General features: G+C 42.9%; 1 protein-coding gene across 1 annotated transcript in view; it reads left to right on the top strand.

Annotated features, from left to right (window-relative positions):
• Erich3 (glutamate rich 3) overlaps positions 1 to 8,012 on the top strand; it is a 118,919-nt gene extending 110,907 nt beyond the window's left edge. Inside the window, exon 18 of the mRNA XM_035450651.1 lies at positions 5,998 to 8,012. Coding sequence (XP_035306542.1) covers positions 5,998 to 8,012 — 2,015 coding nt within the window. The remainder of the gene's footprint in view (positions 1 to 5,997) is intronic.
• Positions 8,013 to 18,808: the final 10,796 nt, after the last annotated feature.

The following is an 18,808-nucleotide window of genomic DNA, read 5'->3' as shown; positions in this document are numbered from 1 at the left end:
GGAAGTGCCCCAGAGGCCTGAAGGGGAGCTTTGAAACCAACATTAGCTATAAGTGCTATTTTTTAAAAAAAATACATTGATGTTTAAGAAAAAATAAAAGCAAACAACAACAAGAAAAAGAAGTCTATTGCTAACTTTCAGACTGGTCATACTCCTAGTTGTCTGACAAGCAGGTGAATTTACCTTTGTTGTCCAAACAAGAGACATTAAGAGCTCATGTTTTACAAAGGCTCATGTAAACTCAGCCCTTTCAGAATTAGCAAAGAATCCACCATTGTCAATGTATAATGGGACTAGTATCCTATCTTCAAGATTGCCAACTAAGCATCAAGTCAGTGAAAGTGACTCACATATGTCTGGTCAATGTCCTATGTCTGCGAAGGTGGGCTTCCTCATACATGATGCATGTTTTTTAAAAATTGTTTTGATTTGTGTGTGTGTGTGTGTGTGTGTGTGTGTGTGTGTGTGAAAGAGAGAGAGAGAGAGAGAGAGAGAGAGAGAGAGAGAGAGAGAGAGAGAGAGTACTCACTTTGTTCATCACTTTACCCCATCTCCAGTGTTAAGTGGGAGTTATCAAGCACTATGAGACAACTCCACGGATGCTACAGAAGGCACAAAAGAGATTCCTTCCCTCTTTGGGCAGTGTAAAGAGGGTCAGGTGACATTTGAAGAAGCAGTGGGTAGAGTCACAGTAGAACCATGTTGAACCATGTTGAACTTTTGCAGTAGACTTTCCATTAGAGGAATTCTGGTGACCCTCCCAAGCATACAATATAGCCACAGATGATCCTAAGGAAGCAAGACTCCAGTTAAGAAAGCTAGTTCACTGAATGCGTGGGCTGAGAGAGTAGGAAGTCATGAGGCTCTTACGGAAAGATGCAGTACTGAGTGTTTCACACAGTCATACCATTGATTGCTACAAGAATTTTGCCAGTCAAAATGGCTGCTACCACTTTATAGATAAAAAAACCGAAAGCCTGAGAGGTGCCATTTCCTAAGTTCACATAACTAGCGAACATAGAGCTACGTGGGCACCAGGCCTGTCAACCCCCCAGGCACGGGCTTATTGCATAGGACCTAATGGTCCTGTCTATGAGGACTGAGCACTTGCTTCTGTGAAACATTTCCCCAAAGCTCATGGGATGCCATAAAAACACACCTTTACACACCGCTGTTTCTGAGAAAGGCTTCAATGATCCATTCCCCCATATTTTGGGAATGTTCTGTTTGACTTCTCTGTGCTCTGTGTGCTATATAACAGCTCAGCTGGATGCCATTAGCACATTTTCTCCTAGAATTTAAACAGTATATTATTAGTTGGTGACTAGGCAATTTTATTCTCCTGTTTTCAAGAATGCTCTTTAATTAATCCATAAATTTAAAGGCCAGGTTAGAAAAACAGATGTCTTTATTTAAATGTTTTCCATTATGGACTTCATGTAGGAATGTAGGTCCTACATTTCATGTAGGAATCTGAGCAGCAACAGGTAAGAAGAAGGAACTTGACATCCAGGGCTGTTTCTCATTGCCCCACCATAGCTGTGCTCTGAGACAGGCACAGTCTGTGGTGAAGTAGAAATGGGTGGATTGGCTACATGTCATCTGAGAAGACACTTTGACTCTACATATCCTTTCCAAAGCTCTTAAGTACAATCTTGGAAACTGCTAATTGATGTCCATAAGATGACCTATAAAAGCCAATCTTTTTTTTGTTGTTTGTTTTTTAGTTTATGAACTTATTTGTTTTAATTTATTTATTTAATTTGGAAACAATTTTATTTTCCATATCAATCCTAGTTTCCTCTCCGTCCCATCCTCCCATGTCCCCACCAACCTCCCCATCCACCCCCATTCTCTTCCCCCGGAGGGTGAGGGCTTTCATGGGGATCATCAAAGTCTGTCACATCATTTTGGGGAGCACCTAGGGCCTCCTCTATGTATCTGGACTGTGAGAGTATCCCTCCATGGGTAATGGGCTCCCAAAGTCCATTTGTGCATTAGGGATAAATACTAGTTCCACCGGCAGAAGTCCCATAGCCTGCCCAGGCCTCCTAACTGGCACCCACATCCAGAGGGCTTGGCTCAGTCCAATGCTGGTTCCCCAGCTTTACAAATGGTGTCCGTGTGCTTCCACTTGGTCAGGTCAGCTGTTTCTGTGGGTTTCTCCAGTATGGTCTTGACCCCTGTGCTCATTACTCTTCCCTCTCTACCACTGGATTCTTTTTTGTATTATTATTATTTCAAATTAGGAACAAGCTTGTTTCACATGTCAATTCCTTCTCCCTCTCCCTCCCCTCACCCCCATCCCTTCTCCCCCAATCTTAGCCCCACTGATAGATCTGGATTATTAAAATTTTACTTTTTGATTGAAGACAACAGAAACCATCTTCTAAATATATGTTTAAAGGGGACTATCATGTCAGATTTTATTGGCTGCCATCCAAATAGCTTGTGGTATGATTTGCAAGAGACTGAGACAGACAGCAAAGGATATGTTTGAAGAGGCAATAGCGAGGTAGGGTATATGGAGGGAAAGGGGTGATGTAAGAACAGGATTTTGGTTTCTTTTAGTTGTCAGTGACAGTACTATAGGTAAAATAGTTAGCCAAACTGCAAGGAAGCCTCTGCTCAGAGGGTAAATGCATATACTGCCAAACCCGATGACCTGAGTTCCATCCTGGAATCAACACTCTGAAGAGAGAGCACTGAATACTGAATGTTGTTCTCTGACTTCCATGTGTTCCCGCTGGTAGGCAAATGACCACTCACCATACAATAAATACATGCAAAAAATATTTGGAGAATTCGAGTGAGCAAAGAAAATGAGGAAGATTTGCTTGCCTATTTCATAACTTTACATGATATAATGGTAGAATAATGTATTATAATTCATAGAATCTACAAATGTGTCCTTTTGTAAGTGTATGTATATGAAGTTTGTCTCGGTTAGTTTTCTATTGCTGTGGAAAAACACCATGGACAAGTGTATTAGTCAGGGTCTCTAGGTGACAGAATTTATAGAAAGCATCTTTATATATAGAAAGGGGATTTATTAGAATTATTTATAGGCTGTGCTCCAGTTAACTCAACAATGGCTGCCTGTGAACAGACTGCCCAAGAATTCAGTAACTGCTTAGTCCACAAGTCTCAGCTGGTCTTGAGAGAGAGAGAGAGAGAGAGAGAGAGATTCGTTCTTCTATGTCCTTGATATAGGCTGCCAGTGGAAGGTGTAGCCAGATTGAAGGTGGATCTTCCCATCTCAAATGATCTAGATGAAGGGTTACCTTCCCACCCCAGAGATCAGATTAGAGTGCTTCTCCCACTTTAAATGATTCAATTAAGAAAAAAAAGTCCCTCACAGGTGGGCCCACTCATATGGGTTTCAGTTAATTACGGATGCAGTCAAATTGACAACCAAGAGCAGACATCACACGAAGGCAACTTATAAAAAAAATTGTTCAATTGGGCTTATGGTTTCACAGGGTTAGAGCCCATGGAGGCACAGCAAACATGACAGCAGGAACAGCTGAATGCTGTTCTAGAAGGAGGAAGCAGAGAGCGCACACTGAGCTGTCTTCAGAAACTTCAAAGCCCACCCCTAGCCGCACACCTCCTCTAACGAGGCCACTTTTTCTAATCCTTCCAGAACAGTTCCTCCAACTAGAGATCAAGTTTATATAAGCCTATGGGGGGGGGGGAAATTCTCATTCAAACTACCAAATTCTACTTCCTAGTCCCTAAAGGCTAGTGGCCATGTCATGAAGCAAAATGTACTCAGTTCAATTTCAAAAGTCCCCATTGGCTTTTACAGTCTCAACAATGTTTAAAAGTTCAAATCCAAGTCTCTTCTGAGGCTCAAAGCAATATCTTAACTGTAATCCCCTATAAATCAAAACCTCCAATCAATACTTCCAACGTGCAATAAATGGCACAGAGTATATATTACCATTGCAAAATGGAGGGATGGGGGCATAGTGAGGAAATACTGAACCAAAACAAGATCCAAGTCCCAGGTCTCATATCAAGGCTTCGACAGCTCAGCCCTTCCAGCTCAGCTGACTGCAGAACTCTGCTCTCTTCTTCACAGTCTGTAGCTGCCTGTAGCTTCCCCGGGCCATGGTTTCACCACCATCATCCAGGCTTCACTTTCACAGCTTCATTGAGTGTTCTCTCCTGCACATGCTTGGTCTCAGCAGCTCTCCTTGACTCCAAATGAAGATTCTCCAGCCTCTTTATAACTCTAAAGCTAGAGGTGGACAACAGTGCCGGGTTCCGGGGCTGCTGGGGATGGATGGAGCCTGGCCTCTTCCTTGAATGGCATCTACATGCTCATTTCTTTGTCCTTTCTTAGTAGGAGCATAAAATCCCTCATGGATTTCCTTTATAAAAATTAAAGGTTTATTTGGGCAGGGTCTTGCCCTTTATTTCAATTGGCCACCAACCCCCAGGAATCCACCTATCCCCTGATTTCTAGTAGTAGTTTACTGGTGTGCACTACCGCATCTGGGCTTTAATTTTTTTCTTATCATGGAGTCTGGAGATGCAACTCAAGTCCTTGTAGGGCACAGCATACCTCACCGATTGAGCTGTAATCCCAGCCCTGACTTTCTTTTATAAATGAAAAACATTGGCGTTCTTGGGCTGGAGAGTCTCATTAGTAGGTAAAGACACTTCCTGTGCAAAGTCTCGTGACTGAGTTCCACCCTGGAACCCACGTGAACGTGGAAGGAGAGAAAATTCCACAGAGTTGTCCTGTGACCCCCTCAGGTGCTGTTGTGGACATGCACACACCAGACAGGACCACAATCATAAATAAAATAAAAATATTTAATAAAACATTAGAGTAATAAGTGCTATTGAGATACTTCCTCTGAAGTTCCTACCACTCTGAGTAGGGGCCTCCACTTGGGAAATCTAAAGATTTTTGGGTAATGATTGTCACATGCTTCATAAGAACTCATGTCTTGGTAAATACTGAGAAATTCAGTGACCTTTCAAAGACATAGTAGACCTGCAGATTCAGATTTCCCAGAATCTTGCATCGGAACTTGTGAAATATGTCAGCAGTGTTGTAGGAGGGTTGTTTATGCTGGACACTGTTCCACACCAGAAGGTCCTGATCCTGTTTTGCCAAAGGCAATCAGTTTCTGAGCATAGATGGCATGCAACCTAACATGGAATACAGATTGTTGTTTTTAGTGAAATGTCATACCTCGGCGATAAACACTTTGATGACTGTATCTAACCAGAGGAGCTTTCGAATATTGGGAGTGGTATATGATATGGTGATTGCCATCTCGGGGATCTGGCCATGTGGCTGGATGGCCACTGAGGTAGACACACTCTTGACATTGCAGGGAATGATGAGTTTTAAGGGAAATAAATACTTTTTTGCTTATTGCAAAAATGAATTCTTAAATCTTAATATTTGAAATGAAACTTGTATGTGTATGTGTGTATGTGATGTGTGTATATATGTATGTTGTATGTATTATATGTCAGATAATTTATTGATTATAAAATATGAGACTGAGGAGTGCTGTGTTTATTCATTTCAACATGCCCAGCTTTCGACTTTTGTTATTTATGCTTTTTATGGTTGTTTTGTTTTGTGAGACAGGGTTTCTCTGTAATATGTAGCCTGTCCTGGAACTCACTTTGCAGAGTAGGGCTGGCCTCAAACTCACAGAGATTCACCTGTCTCTGCCCCCCAAGTGCTGGGATTAAAGATGTGTTTTTATATTAATGTGTCTTTTAAATTTGAAAGCGTTCCCTTTCATAAGAAAGGAAGGGCATTTATCACTCATGGTCCATGTTAGTTAACAGCATCATATCAACTGAAGACAGGTTTGATATATAATTTAAGTGTCCTTTTGATGACATACAGAGTCTCATAAATACTCCTTAAGAGTCCATACTGTATTTTCTGCTTTACATGCTTTGATAAAAATCACCTTGTTTCTCATCTTACTTTTTATGGCATCAATGGAAACCCAGTGGTGGAGGAAAGGGCAGCCGGCAGCTCAAATGAGCAACCTGAGCAAGCTGCACGAGGGGTGTGCACACTGGAGAAGGAAACAGCTATGGCGGAAGATGAACGTTCCCAGCCTAAGGATGCTGACACTGATGCCGCACTGAGGGAGAAAACAAGGAAGGAGGAAGATGAAGCCCACCATCCCCAGGATGCTGACATGAATGTTGAGCTGAGGGAGAAAGTGAGGAGAAGTGTAGAGGTCCCCTTGGGGAAGAGGAACCTCACAGAAGAGCAGCCAGCATTAGCAGAGCAGTCAACAGGGAAAGGAGAGCGCCCCCCGAGCACAGCTAGTGAGGCAGAGGCAGGCTCAGAAGGACATAGCAGGTGTGGTGAGGAACAGTTAAACCCCACAGGTGTCTCAGTGTCTCAGAGAGATGTGGACCCCAACAGGCAGACCTTGCTGCAGACAGTGGTGGAGAAAGATAGGGCAGATTCAGAAAGGGGGCAGGTATTGGAGAAGGCAGTGCTCAGTTCAGAGACTCTTGGGGAATCAGTAGTTCTGAAAGAAGCAGAGACTCCTGAATTGGAGGAGGTAGAGAGGGAGGTGGGCACCCCAAGACCAGATGGTGACCAGGGCAAAGAGGGAGCTCTCACAGAGCTAGAGGATACGAAGCCCATGGAGGACACAGCACAGGAGAGAGAGAATGGTTTTGAAGCTGCAATACTTGGAGGAAGGAAAGCAGCTACTGAGAGGAGGAAAGTTCTAGAAGCAGAAGCTTCCTTGAGTTCCTCGGCAGGAGAAGTAGGGGCAAGTGCCAGGGAGGATGTCCAGGGCAACCCTGAGGCACTCTGGAAGGAAGACACAGCAAGAGAGGGAGTTATGGCTGACATAGAATCTACCCTGGAACAGGATCCCAGAGTAGTGCTCCCTGGGGAGTTTTCTGCATCTGGAGACTGGGAGAAAGTTGAGAGGCACCCAACACCTCTGAGAGAAACTGGATCTGAAAGAGAAGAGGTGACAGGGGTCAAAGTGTTGAAGACAGAAGAGAAGTTAGAAGAGCAAAAGGTTAAAGGGGAAGAAAAGGGCACAGAGAAGGAAGTGAGGTCGGTGGAAGAGGCCCATGCATCCCCCAACAAGATGGAGACTGATGCTGAGGATAGAGATCCCACGAGGGCAATCAAGTTGAATGAGAACCCAAGACTTCTACAAGATTCACCCAAAGAAAGAACCATCACCTTGTTTGAAGCAAAACTTCAATTTGGAAAGTTACTGGAAGAGAATGAAGCCACAGCTACAGAGCACAAAGAAGAGCTTCCAGGCCAGGAAGGTGAGGCTCCATTGCAGCAAGGGAGGGCTCACAGCCATGATGGAACGGGGTTGCTAGGAGCCCCTGGACCTGAGCCAGCCGACAAAGCTGGGGTGCCTGAGAATGTTTTCACAGCTAGAAGTCAAGAGTGGGCTGCCAAGGAGCTAGACAGCCTTGAAGGACCAGAGCTACTGAATGAAGAAGGGCCTTTGGAAGGCCAAGGAAGGGGCATCATTACACATGGAAGCCTTCCTGAGGAAAGGGTCACCATAGCAGAGGTGTTGAGTAGAGAGCCTGAGAGAGAGAAACCACAGGAAGAGGGAGGTGAGGATAGAAAGTACCCTTCAGGGTCAGCGGCTGACAGTGTGGCAGGGCAGAACTGGGCCATGGGAAGAGGCACAGACAAAGATGAGGAGGATCCACATGGAGGAAGAGCTGATGAAATTGCTGAAGACCAGAGGGAAATGTTGGCAGAGTCATTGTCAACTTATGGGGACAGCATGGCCTCCTCCTCTGCAGATGGCCAGAAGGAAACACAGAACAGAGCAGATGAGGTTCTGGGGGAAACAGCAGCTGAGGAAAGGGTGATAGTTGAGGACATGGGGGCAAGGACAGAGAAGGTGGCAGTGGTGATGGAGGGGACATCAGCAGGGCCTGTGGAGACCACACAGGACCAGAAGGCCCCTGAAGTGCAGGACTCTGAGGGAGGGGAAGAGAAGGTCTCTCAGTAGGCATCTGGCAGCAGGCTGGATCTGGGAGGCAGCATGAGGGACACCGGTCAGAAGCAGCTGGAGAGGTCAGAGGACCAGTGCCTCAAAGAGAGACAGCTTAGCAGTGCATAGAGGCAGCACTTCCCAGGAACCTGGAATTTTCTGGAACCTTGGAAAAACTGCAAAGAGTAAGTGAGAGTGTGGATGACCCACTGAACACAGGGAGTAGAAGGTTCCATGACAGCGGCTTAGCTTTAGTCTGCTGTGTTTGCAGGACACTAGAATCCTGCATGGGTCCCCTCTCTGAGGGGCAGGCTTCACTGGTGTCTACCGTGTTCTTGACGTATAGCCTTCAGTTCCAAGCTGCGGGGCCCCAGGCTGGTCTGAAGGGTATGGTGGACATGGGGGAGGGGTAGAGCACACACAGGGGGCTGATCAGTTCTCTATGAGGCCCTTTATCCATGTGTGTTCCCTGAGGTGAGATCTGCATGTCTCACAAGTCTCAGGGACAGAGCATACAATATACAGAGGGGTCAGACATCGAGGAGCCTGGGGGAGAGGGAAGAATGTGACCAAAGTATATTGTACAGTAATTAAAAAGACACATGGAGAAGAATGTGCCGCCAGCTACAAAGCCCAGACACAAAGCGTCAAATTCACTCTTAAACTCGTTCGACATTAGCTTTTTCATACACACATAACGTGCTTTGATCAAATCCACCTCTTCCTTTCCCCTCCAACTCCTCTCAACTCCCCACCACCACCTTGGGGTTCTAAAGGATGGAGCAAAGCTTGTCTGTGGTCATTTAGCCTTGTAAATGCATCTATGCTTTTGACTCTGATGTTTTACAGAGTTTGATAAGTGTATGTTTTCCATGCATAGGTTACCAATACTTAATTACAATGTTTATTGTACTTATGTTTAATATAATGTTTAAATGCCTAAGTTTTGAATAGTGGAAGTAAGCATCAAAATATGTTTATTTTATATCTGTTGTTTCTAAGACATCATTACATCATTAGTGCCTACTTTCTATTATTTGAATGATTTTATCCACAGTGCTTTTTTTCCCCCAGAGTATTGTGAAACTGTCACAGTTAAAGATATAGAGTGGAAAAAAACCAAACAGGCACTTCACCAGTACTTTAGATTTCTTTGAACTCACCATTGGCCTGCGTTGATCTTGGTCTGTACTTGCTGTTCAGTAGGTTAGTAACCATGGTGAAATAGCTCAGGTAGATTTGCCCTCAGGGGAGCTGTGGCTCCAAACAGAGACTAGGGTTTTTTGAGAATTTTCAGTCAAAGTGATTTACATCTGCTATATTTAAATTAAAGTGATGACTTTCAAACATTTGACTTTTACCAAAGATTAGCAGAAAGTGAGCCCTGATGGCTTGAATTTGTTTAAATCACTTTAAAAAATTTTTGCAGTTGAATATTAGTCCTAATTTCATGCATGGGATTGTGTCTTAATAACCTGGTCTTTGGAAATGAGCTGCTTGGTATCTTCCATGTCCCCTTAAAACTGAAGATCGCTCCAAGCCTTTCCAAATCCTCCCAGGAAAAAGATTCCATGGCATGGAAATTCACTTTCTTCTGGAAACAATAAATATTCCTATTTGTGTGTGTGTGTGTGCGTGCCTGTGTGTAAAATGGGAACAGTCCTGAAAATGCCTTTTGTTTGTGTGCCTTTGTGTCCCATTTTCTCTTGCAGACTAGCTAAGAGTGGCTTTTAGCACTTTGTTCTTGGAAGCGTTATTTATCAGTCTGCTCAAATGCAAAAAAAAAGTACTTAATCTAGGTAACTGTGAGGAGTGTTATGATTGTAATGGGAAGACATGGTCCATCACACACACTCTGGGAAGATCTGATCCATCACCTACACTCTGGGGAGATGTGGTCCATGACCTACACTCTAGAAAGATGTGGTCCATGACACACTTGCTCTGGGAAGATGTGGTCCATGACCTACACTCTAGAAAGATGTGGTCCATGACACACACACTCTGGGAAGATGTGGTCCATGACACACACGCTCTGGGAAGACTTGGTCCATCAGCTACACTCTGGGAAAACAGAGCCCATCACACACACTCTGGGAATGTGTGGTCCATTGCACATACTCTGTACCTGATGTCATTCTGGAGATTTGTAGCCTGCACTTCTTCTTGGGTTTTGTTATTTCAAAGCTGAGTGACCATGCAGCCCACAATAAGTCAGCAGTCACAACCCACTTTCCAGATAATGCCCACATACAATTCCCTAGTTGGGTATCAGCATAATCTGAGGGTCTAAGTTTTCTTGACGACATCCACAGACCATGCTCACATGATTTGCCTTCTTCCTATAAGTGGGGAGATGAGAATTTTCCAAGGCAGCCATCTCCAGCCAGGAGGAGAATTGACCTTTCATGGGACACTTTAGTGACTGAGTTCTTTCCTTACCACAAAGTTTCAGATATATTTAGTTTTTAATGGACTTATGCATCAATATTTTATTTTTTCTTGATTCTACTACATAGCCAAAGTTGAGGACCCCTTCCCAGAGACACCAGACAGTCACGCTGTCTGCCATCTGCTCCGTGTTGCTATTGTCAAGGTGTCCTGTTGTTACAGATGGTTTAAATTTTGATGAACAATGGAGCTTTTTGATAATCAATGATGTACCAGAGCAGACATACTGGAACAGAGAGTGGACAGATCGTTTTATCACAGACATCATCACCTAGAGCTTGCCACCTGCCCTCTTCGCATAATTAGAAACTGCAGAGGGTGCTGGGGAAGGGGGGCTAGAAACTGCTGCTTTACCAAACCTTGGACATGGCTCAAAAGTGCACCAAAGCTCAGAACACTGCACAGATGGATCATTAGTGGACTCTCCGTGGTTGGGAAACAGGTTGCAGGGGCACTGTCAAGTTCATCTTAGTCTCTTTGCCTTCTGTGACAAAGCATACAGTATGTCCTTCTGTATAGTCATTCTAAAGGAGATGGTGACCACCACAGACGTGATGAATCCACCACTGAGCTCATTTCTGTATAAGTGTATGGAGTGTGTTTGGGACCTGCCTCTCCTGCTGAAGAGCAAGGTGACTGAGTGTGCCAGGAGCCTCCCTGCTCTGTGTCGTGTTCCATGGCCGGATCTCCTCTACTCCACATCTTGGTCCACATCCCTGCGGCTGCTGTAGGTCTTCGCCCCAACATTATCCTCCAAGCTACAGAGCACTTTGAACACAAGCACTGATGAGAAAGATTTTACAAACTAGTTAATCACTTTGAAAAATGAGTTTTGTACAATGTGCTAAATGGAAATTGCCTTGGATTATTTTTATATTTAACACCTTCCACCGGCTCAGTCTGTAGCACAATTCTACAATCTGCATGTGGGCTTAACTGTGAAATTCAGTGTTGTGATGTTTTGATTGAGTGAGTTTTATCTTTGCAAATATTACATCAATAAAATTATGTTTAGCGAAACTGATTTTTCCATAGTTTGCTCACTATTAAAAAAATAAATAATGCATTTACAGGCATGATAGAAGAGTTTTCTTGGGAAACAAGACTAGATTTTTAAGATGTTTTGTGCTATTTTCTGGCAAAATCCGAATGATAAAAGCAGACAAAGGAGACATAGCTTTATGGGGCTATACTTTTAAGTTTGTGGATGGCCTGCACTCATCTGCATCTTCTGTATCCCTGGAATAATGCCAGAGAGAAGAATATCTCCCACCACTGTACTGACAAGTGTACATGGGAGGTCAGTATAGTTAAGTGCCTTCTAAAGTCACAGTCAATCTCAGGTCATCTAACTTCTACCTTAGACTAGCTTGGAAAACACTATATATTATGTCGAGGAAGATTCTAGACCAGTATACTATCTGCTAAAGGAGAAAACATATTACTAACACATCTTCTAATAGGGAAGCATAACTGTATTTCCGTTCAGTGTTCACCAAAGAACAAAGAAGTTTACATGATTCAAGAGATGACAGACTGCCAAGGAAACTTAGGAAGAATTAGGCTTCGTGATTGAATTTTGAAGAAAGCCTTCCCATCACTTTATAAACTTCTGTGAGGTAAATTTACAGCCTAGGTGAGTTCTCTGCCGTCCTTATGATCAATAATTTGCCACAGTTCTTGCCCTTGGAAAATGATTGTTTGAACAAAGAAGAGAAAAATCTCAAAGGAATTTATTTAGTGGGTGAAATATTTGAACAGGCCCAAGGACAGCCCAAGAGACGCCACATATGACCTTGGGTAATATTTTCTCCAGTCCTTCTCTACACTCAATTTTGTCATTAAAAACAGAAAAGAAATTCCCTGTCACCATGGTTTACAGAGGAGAACAGGGGTAAATAAAGCTGGGACGCCTTAAGAGTCACTTCCACACTAACACTTCAAAGCCTTCTCTAACTAACCCTCCCCTTGTTTTGTTCAATTTCCTTTCTCCCTATACACGCAAAGACAGGAGAAACCATGACACCCACAACAGCAGGAGATTCATGTTAAGAGATGGAAGTGTGGGATAGATAGCTGATAATAACATGGCTTTTATAATTCCTTCCAGATTGTTCAGACTCTTTAGCCATCTGTGTGACCCTCACACTAATTTGGAAGGTGGCCATACACCCATTATATAAGGAGAAAGGAGGTATATAGAAGACTCTGCTTTGCAGACATCTGCTGGTCTTTATTTAGTGCACACATAAATAAAGGCATAATGAGGACTCATACATGACGGGAGAAATCTCCTAGCCTATCAGAAGTCTGGGTACTCTTATAACACAGAGACCTTCAAGCTGGTGTGAGTGTGCCCACAAGGGGAGATGGACACTGTCATGGTACTGCCAAGGGTAGACTGCTGGACATGACCTCCAGAGACATGTTTTCTTAAAGTAGACCTCAGAGCCAGCCTGTGGTCAAGGTCTTCCATGTCGTCCACCCTCTATACTTGCTTGAGACACAGGCTGACTCCTCACACACTTTGGCCATGAAATGACCCAATTTAGAGAAAGGAAGATATTGAATTGTGATGTAGAGGTTGAAAGGGGACTGGCTTTAATGGTTGATTAACGAATCCTCCTGGAAATGGGCTCCGACTATTTGCTTCCTATAGAACTAATTGAGGACCAGACTGATAATTTTAGCTGATAATCTGTTAAAATATTATTTCTTTAGTACTTAATGTTATTTATTGTCCTGTGAATTTTGTTAAGCTAGTTACAAGGAGTTTCAAATGAAGAGCACTGCTGCACAATGTAACCAGCTCTTTCATTCCCACTCACTTATTATGTGATAAGCATAAATATTATGTTTTCACATTTATAAATATAAAACACAAAGTGGGACAAAACTAATGCCAAATACTCTCATTCTAGCAGTAAATAATATTTGTTCACAGTTACATAAACTAATTAAAAATAGAAGTCACTATCCTCAGAGACCACATCTTTTAAGTTTTTATGTGTGATATTTATTAAAATTTATGATGCATATATGTGGTCTTGATCAAATGTGAACTTCTAATAACCCCAATGGTGCTAAGTCCGGAAGAAATTTAATACAAAGAGCCTTGTGGTCATAGAGAATTTTTTAAATTAAATTTTAACATACATATTGGTTTAGTGGCAGAAAAGTATGTCAGGATGAGCCATAAAAAAACAAAATAGAAAGTTATAGTTAGGAGCATAAAATTCCTTTCACAAAGTAGGAAGGAAATATAAGTTTACAGGGAAAAGATAACATTTTTCTAATGTTAAAGGAAAGCTTAGTCACGTATCTTTGATAACAGATGTTTGAGGTCAGGATGTGTTTTGGTGTTTGTATGTTTGTTGGGACAAGCTTTGGTAACAACACCATGGGCCCCAAGGACTCTCATCTGGGCTGAGAGAAAAAGCTTCGATGCGATGTAGTTGTTGGAACATCTGCATACCTCTCAGTGGAGCCATGGGCTGTAGGGGCTGATGGAGGTCAGGAGGGCCAGGCCTATGATTCCCACAGCAGTACAGTTCCTCCTAAACCTTGGCCAGGTGCTTCCTGCATTTGAGAGCAGTTCCCATTTCTGGGAAGGACCAGCGTGCAGTCTTTCTGACACACGGCTTGTAGCACCACCCTTCTGTTATGGTTGAAACAGCCCCAGGAAACACTAGAATGAGTTGATGTGTCTCTGTTGAAACAAAAGTTTTATTAAAAATTACATGAGTTGGAAGAGTCAGCTTGAGGAGTGTGGTTTGATAGCCTCTATGAAAGTCTACAGAGTAAGCAGGTCTGTGCTGTAGACTAGTCCCACTCCTCAGTTTGAATGCCAGTGTTGCTCTGACAATGTCCCTTACAGGGGGGTCAGCTTAACAGAAGAAGGAGTGGCGTTTGTGACAGTTGGAAGGGCCACAGTCCATCACGGTGAGGTCACGGTGGCAGGAGCATAAGGCTAGTGGTCATACCGTGTCCACAGTCAGGAGGCAGACAGAAATGACTCTGTGTACTTGGCTTGCTTTCTCATTTTCATTCAGTCCAAGAGGTCCAACCCATGGAATTTAGAGTGGATCTCTCTACCACAATTGACCTAATGTAGAAAAACTCTCACAAACACACCCAGAGGTTGTTTTCATTGATGATTCTAGACCAGGTCAAGTTGACAATCAGATTATCTACCATAGTAATGAAACATATTTCTCCACACAAAAGTTTTGAGGAAATCTACTATAAAGAAATAACTAACTTTAATTTTGTAGTTAAGGGGTGGCTTCTAGAATCTTCCTCTCCTTTAAGAAACTGATCATGAAACTTCATCTTTGACTGCCAGTCGTTCCCTCCCAGAAGCTCCAGTTGCTGTCTACTACCAGATCGAAAGAACACAAATGTGGAATTCTGTAAAAAAGGAATTGTGGGTACAGGGTGAATGTATTTCCAGTATCACAGATTGACTTCCGAGGGACCAACTGGCCTGTTTCTATTGATATCAGACAATCCCTGTGCCAAGAAGTGTGTGACACATGAGTGAGTTCAGTGACCATGGAACAAACAAGTGAGGCCATGAATCAAAATGCAGATTTGGGTAGTGTTGCTCTATATTGTTGTGGACAGTTTTTAGAATAAATTGATGTTGCTTGGATGTAGGGAATATTTGGAGAAAATATTTATAAAACATCAGTGCCTGCTGGAACCCTGAAGACCCAAAGTTCTATCTTCTCTTTTTCAAGAATCAGACAAGAACAACAGTGTCCCTGAGGCTTGTAGGTAGAAAATAGGGTTGAAATGCACGGAAGAGTTTGAGAGCCAGGACAGCTTTTTATAAGTCAGGCTTCCTTGTGAGAGACAGAGAATCCCAGTTCCTAATGAAACCCCTTCTCAAAGTTCAGTATTCTTGCAAACACTGACACAAGTTTTCAAATGCAGCAGAAGCTGGTATGTTTTATTGTTGGTCCCCCTGCCTGCCAAAGTCTGTCCCTGAGGGTGTTAGAGGGTTTAAATGCTGTTCACACACACAGAGAAACACACACACACACACACACACACACACACACACACACACACACACACGAGAGAGAGAGAGAGAGAGAGAGAGAGAGAGAGACAGACAGACAGACAGACAGACAGACAGACACAGAAACACACACAAAGAAAATCACACACAGACACAGATGCATACACAAAGACACACAAAAGGCACACAGGTACACACACAAAAGGCACACACCCATGTGACATTGGTTAAAGATCAGAAAATTGTCCAACATGAACAGACACACTGGAGTTAACACAGTTCTGGAATTACAAACTCTCAGACCCTTCTAAGCATTAGCATTGGTTTAATAATCTCAAAGTTAGAATTCTTCTGTAATTCCCCTGCCCCAACATCCTATTTAAAAATCTCTGGAAGCATCCACTAGCTATCAGAACGTAGAAAACAAATCAAATGAAAACTCCCCGCCTCTGTCTCTGTGCAGCCAGGGTTGTTCCACTGATTTCAATATGAATGAGTATAAGGCTGAACAGGAGATTGCAGATGTGGTTTCATAAACAAATTTAAATCAGGAGAGTCAACTTTAACCTACAATGCTTTGACTGTCTTAAATTTTTATTACTTCTTTTGTATTTCTTCTGGAAAAGCTATGAGAAAGTTACTATTCATCCCATTTAACAGATGGTGATGCACAAACCAGTAAAGTAACGTTCAAGACATGGGGCTAGGATATCCCAGTTAGAAAACTGGTGCGTCCAGAGTGGAAATTATGGTCTCACACACACATATATATTCTCTCACATATACATTCTGTCATACACAGACAACCCCACACACACTCACACATAGAGACACTCACACACACACACACACACACACACACTCATACAAAGAGACACTCACACACACACACACACACACACTCATACAAAGAGACACACACACACTCACGCAGAGACACACACTCTCTCTCACATACACACACAGAGACACACACATACTCATTCACACATAGAAACACTCACACACACACTCACACATAGAGACACTCTCACACACACACACAAAGAGACACTCACACACTCACGCAGAGACACACACTCTCTCTCACATACATACATAGAGACACACACACACTCACACAGAGACACCCACACACACACTCACACATAGAGACACTCTCACACACAAACAAACACACACACATAGAGTCACTCTCACACACCCAGTCATATGAAGAGACACACACACTCACTCACACATATAGACACTCACACACACTCACACATAGAGACACTCACACACACACACACACTCATACAAAGAGACACACACACTCACACAGACACACACTCTCTCTCACATACACACATAGAGACACACACACTCACACATAGAGACACTCACACATAACACACACACACTCACACACACTCACACGAAGAGACACTCAGACACACACACTCACACATAGAGACACTCACACAGAGACACTCACACACACACTCACACATAGAGACACTCACACACAAACACACACACATAGAGTCACTCTCACACACCCAGTCATATGAAGAGATACACACACTCACTCACACATAGAGACACTCACACACACACTCACACATAGAGACACTCTCACACACAATCACACACACAAAGAGACACACACACCCACACACTCACACAAGGAGAAACTCACATACACCCACACACTCACACACAGAGACACTCTCATACACAGTCAAACACACTCACACAGAGAGACACTCACACTCTCACACACATAGAAATACTTATACTCTCACACTCACACCTGACACTGTGCTCCTGAAGAACACATAGACCTTTTAATGCTTGAACCACCGATGACCCAAGAACCTTGAGGAGCTCTGTCATAGGTCTTTCTATCCTTTGTTCCTGTGTAATTTGGGTTGTCATTTCTCCAGTGCTGTCTGCCAATTTTCTTTCTCACACTTCATTTCTCTGTAGATGTTTAATTCTGTGTTCAGTGGAGCCAATAAGTCTTGTTTTGGGGGTTTGTATTTTTATGTCTGGGAGTTTAATGTAGTCTTCAGTTCCTTCCACACCTTTTATTTTGTCAGTAGACTTTCTGTTTCTTTTGAGATATGATCTCTTCGGTAGTCCAAGATGGGCTGTAACTCACTGTGTAGCCCAGGATGGCCTTGAACTTCCCTGGCCATCCTCTTGGATGAGCACCCTGATAGCTGGGGTGGTTACAGGTGTCACTTTCCCCAGCCCTCCTCTTTATGTTTGATGATCACGTGCTTCTTGCTAAACTTTCCTACCTACTGTCATTTTATCTAAAGCATTTCTTTAACTGTTGTAGTTACTGCTAACAAATGTCATTATTTTTATTATGAAATCAATGCTTTTGGTATCTGGAGTGGCCAGGATCTGCCCATGTAGCTTGTTATTTCTGCTGCTTCTGTTCTCTCTGGCTTTTCAGGTTTGTGTGTGTGTGTGTGTGTGTGTGTGTGTGTGTGTGTGTGTGTGTGTCTGTGTGTGTCTGTGTGTCTATGTGTGTCTGTGTGTCTGTGTGTCTGTGTGTCTGTGTGTCTGTGTCTGTGTAGTGAGTTAGCCTTAGTTTATGTATGATCCTGAGTCCCCTGTAGTCCAGTAGTTAATAAACTTGTCCCTGTGGGCCCAACGCTTAATACACAGTTTCAGTGCTAGCTTCTATTGCCTTCAGGGCAACCTTGATTGTTGTGGGATATTTGTACACTGTGTGAAGATGTATCACTGTGATTGGTGTAAGAAAAAGCTCAACAGCCAATAGCTTGGCTGGAAGTATAGGCGGGACTTCCTGGCAGAGAGAGAACTCTGGGAAGAAGAAAGGCAGAGCTTCCAGCCAGATGTGGATAAAGCAGGATGGGCAGTAAGGATATGAGGTAATGAGCCTCGTGGAAGAACATAGATTTTTAAAAATGAGTTAATTTAAGTTATAAGAACTAGTTAGGAACAAGTCTAAGCTAAGACCAAGCGTTTGTAATTACTAAGTGTCTGTGTCATTATTTGCAGGCTGGTGGTCCTGACGAGAAAGTGTAACTACCCTGGAATTTTCCTTTGGTTTCTCCACATCACAGCTGACTCACACTCTCTCTGCCTCCCCTTCTCTCATTTCCTTATTTCCTACAGTTTAACAATGAGTATCTTAAAGTATAATGAATATCCTACTTTGGTTCCTTATTTTAAAACCAGCAGACTTTTAAATATAATCCTTATTTTAATAACATCACTTATTTGAGAACCAAGAGAATCAATGTTTTCAAGTGTTCTTAAGCACAAAATATTCATAAATTCAACTTTTCCAAGAAGGAGGTTTGGATTATAGAGA

This window comes from Cricetulus griseus, assembly GCF_003668045.3.
Source record: "Cricetulus griseus strain 17A/GY chromosome 1 unlocalized genomic scaffold, alternate assembly CriGri-PICRH-1.0 chr1_0, whole genome shotgun sequence".
In the NCBI taxonomy this organism is placed as follows: domain Eukaryota; kingdom Metazoa; phylum Chordata; class Mammalia; order Rodentia; family Cricetidae; genus Cricetulus; species Cricetulus griseus.
This window is presented reverse-complemented; position numbering and strand designations above follow the sequence as displayed.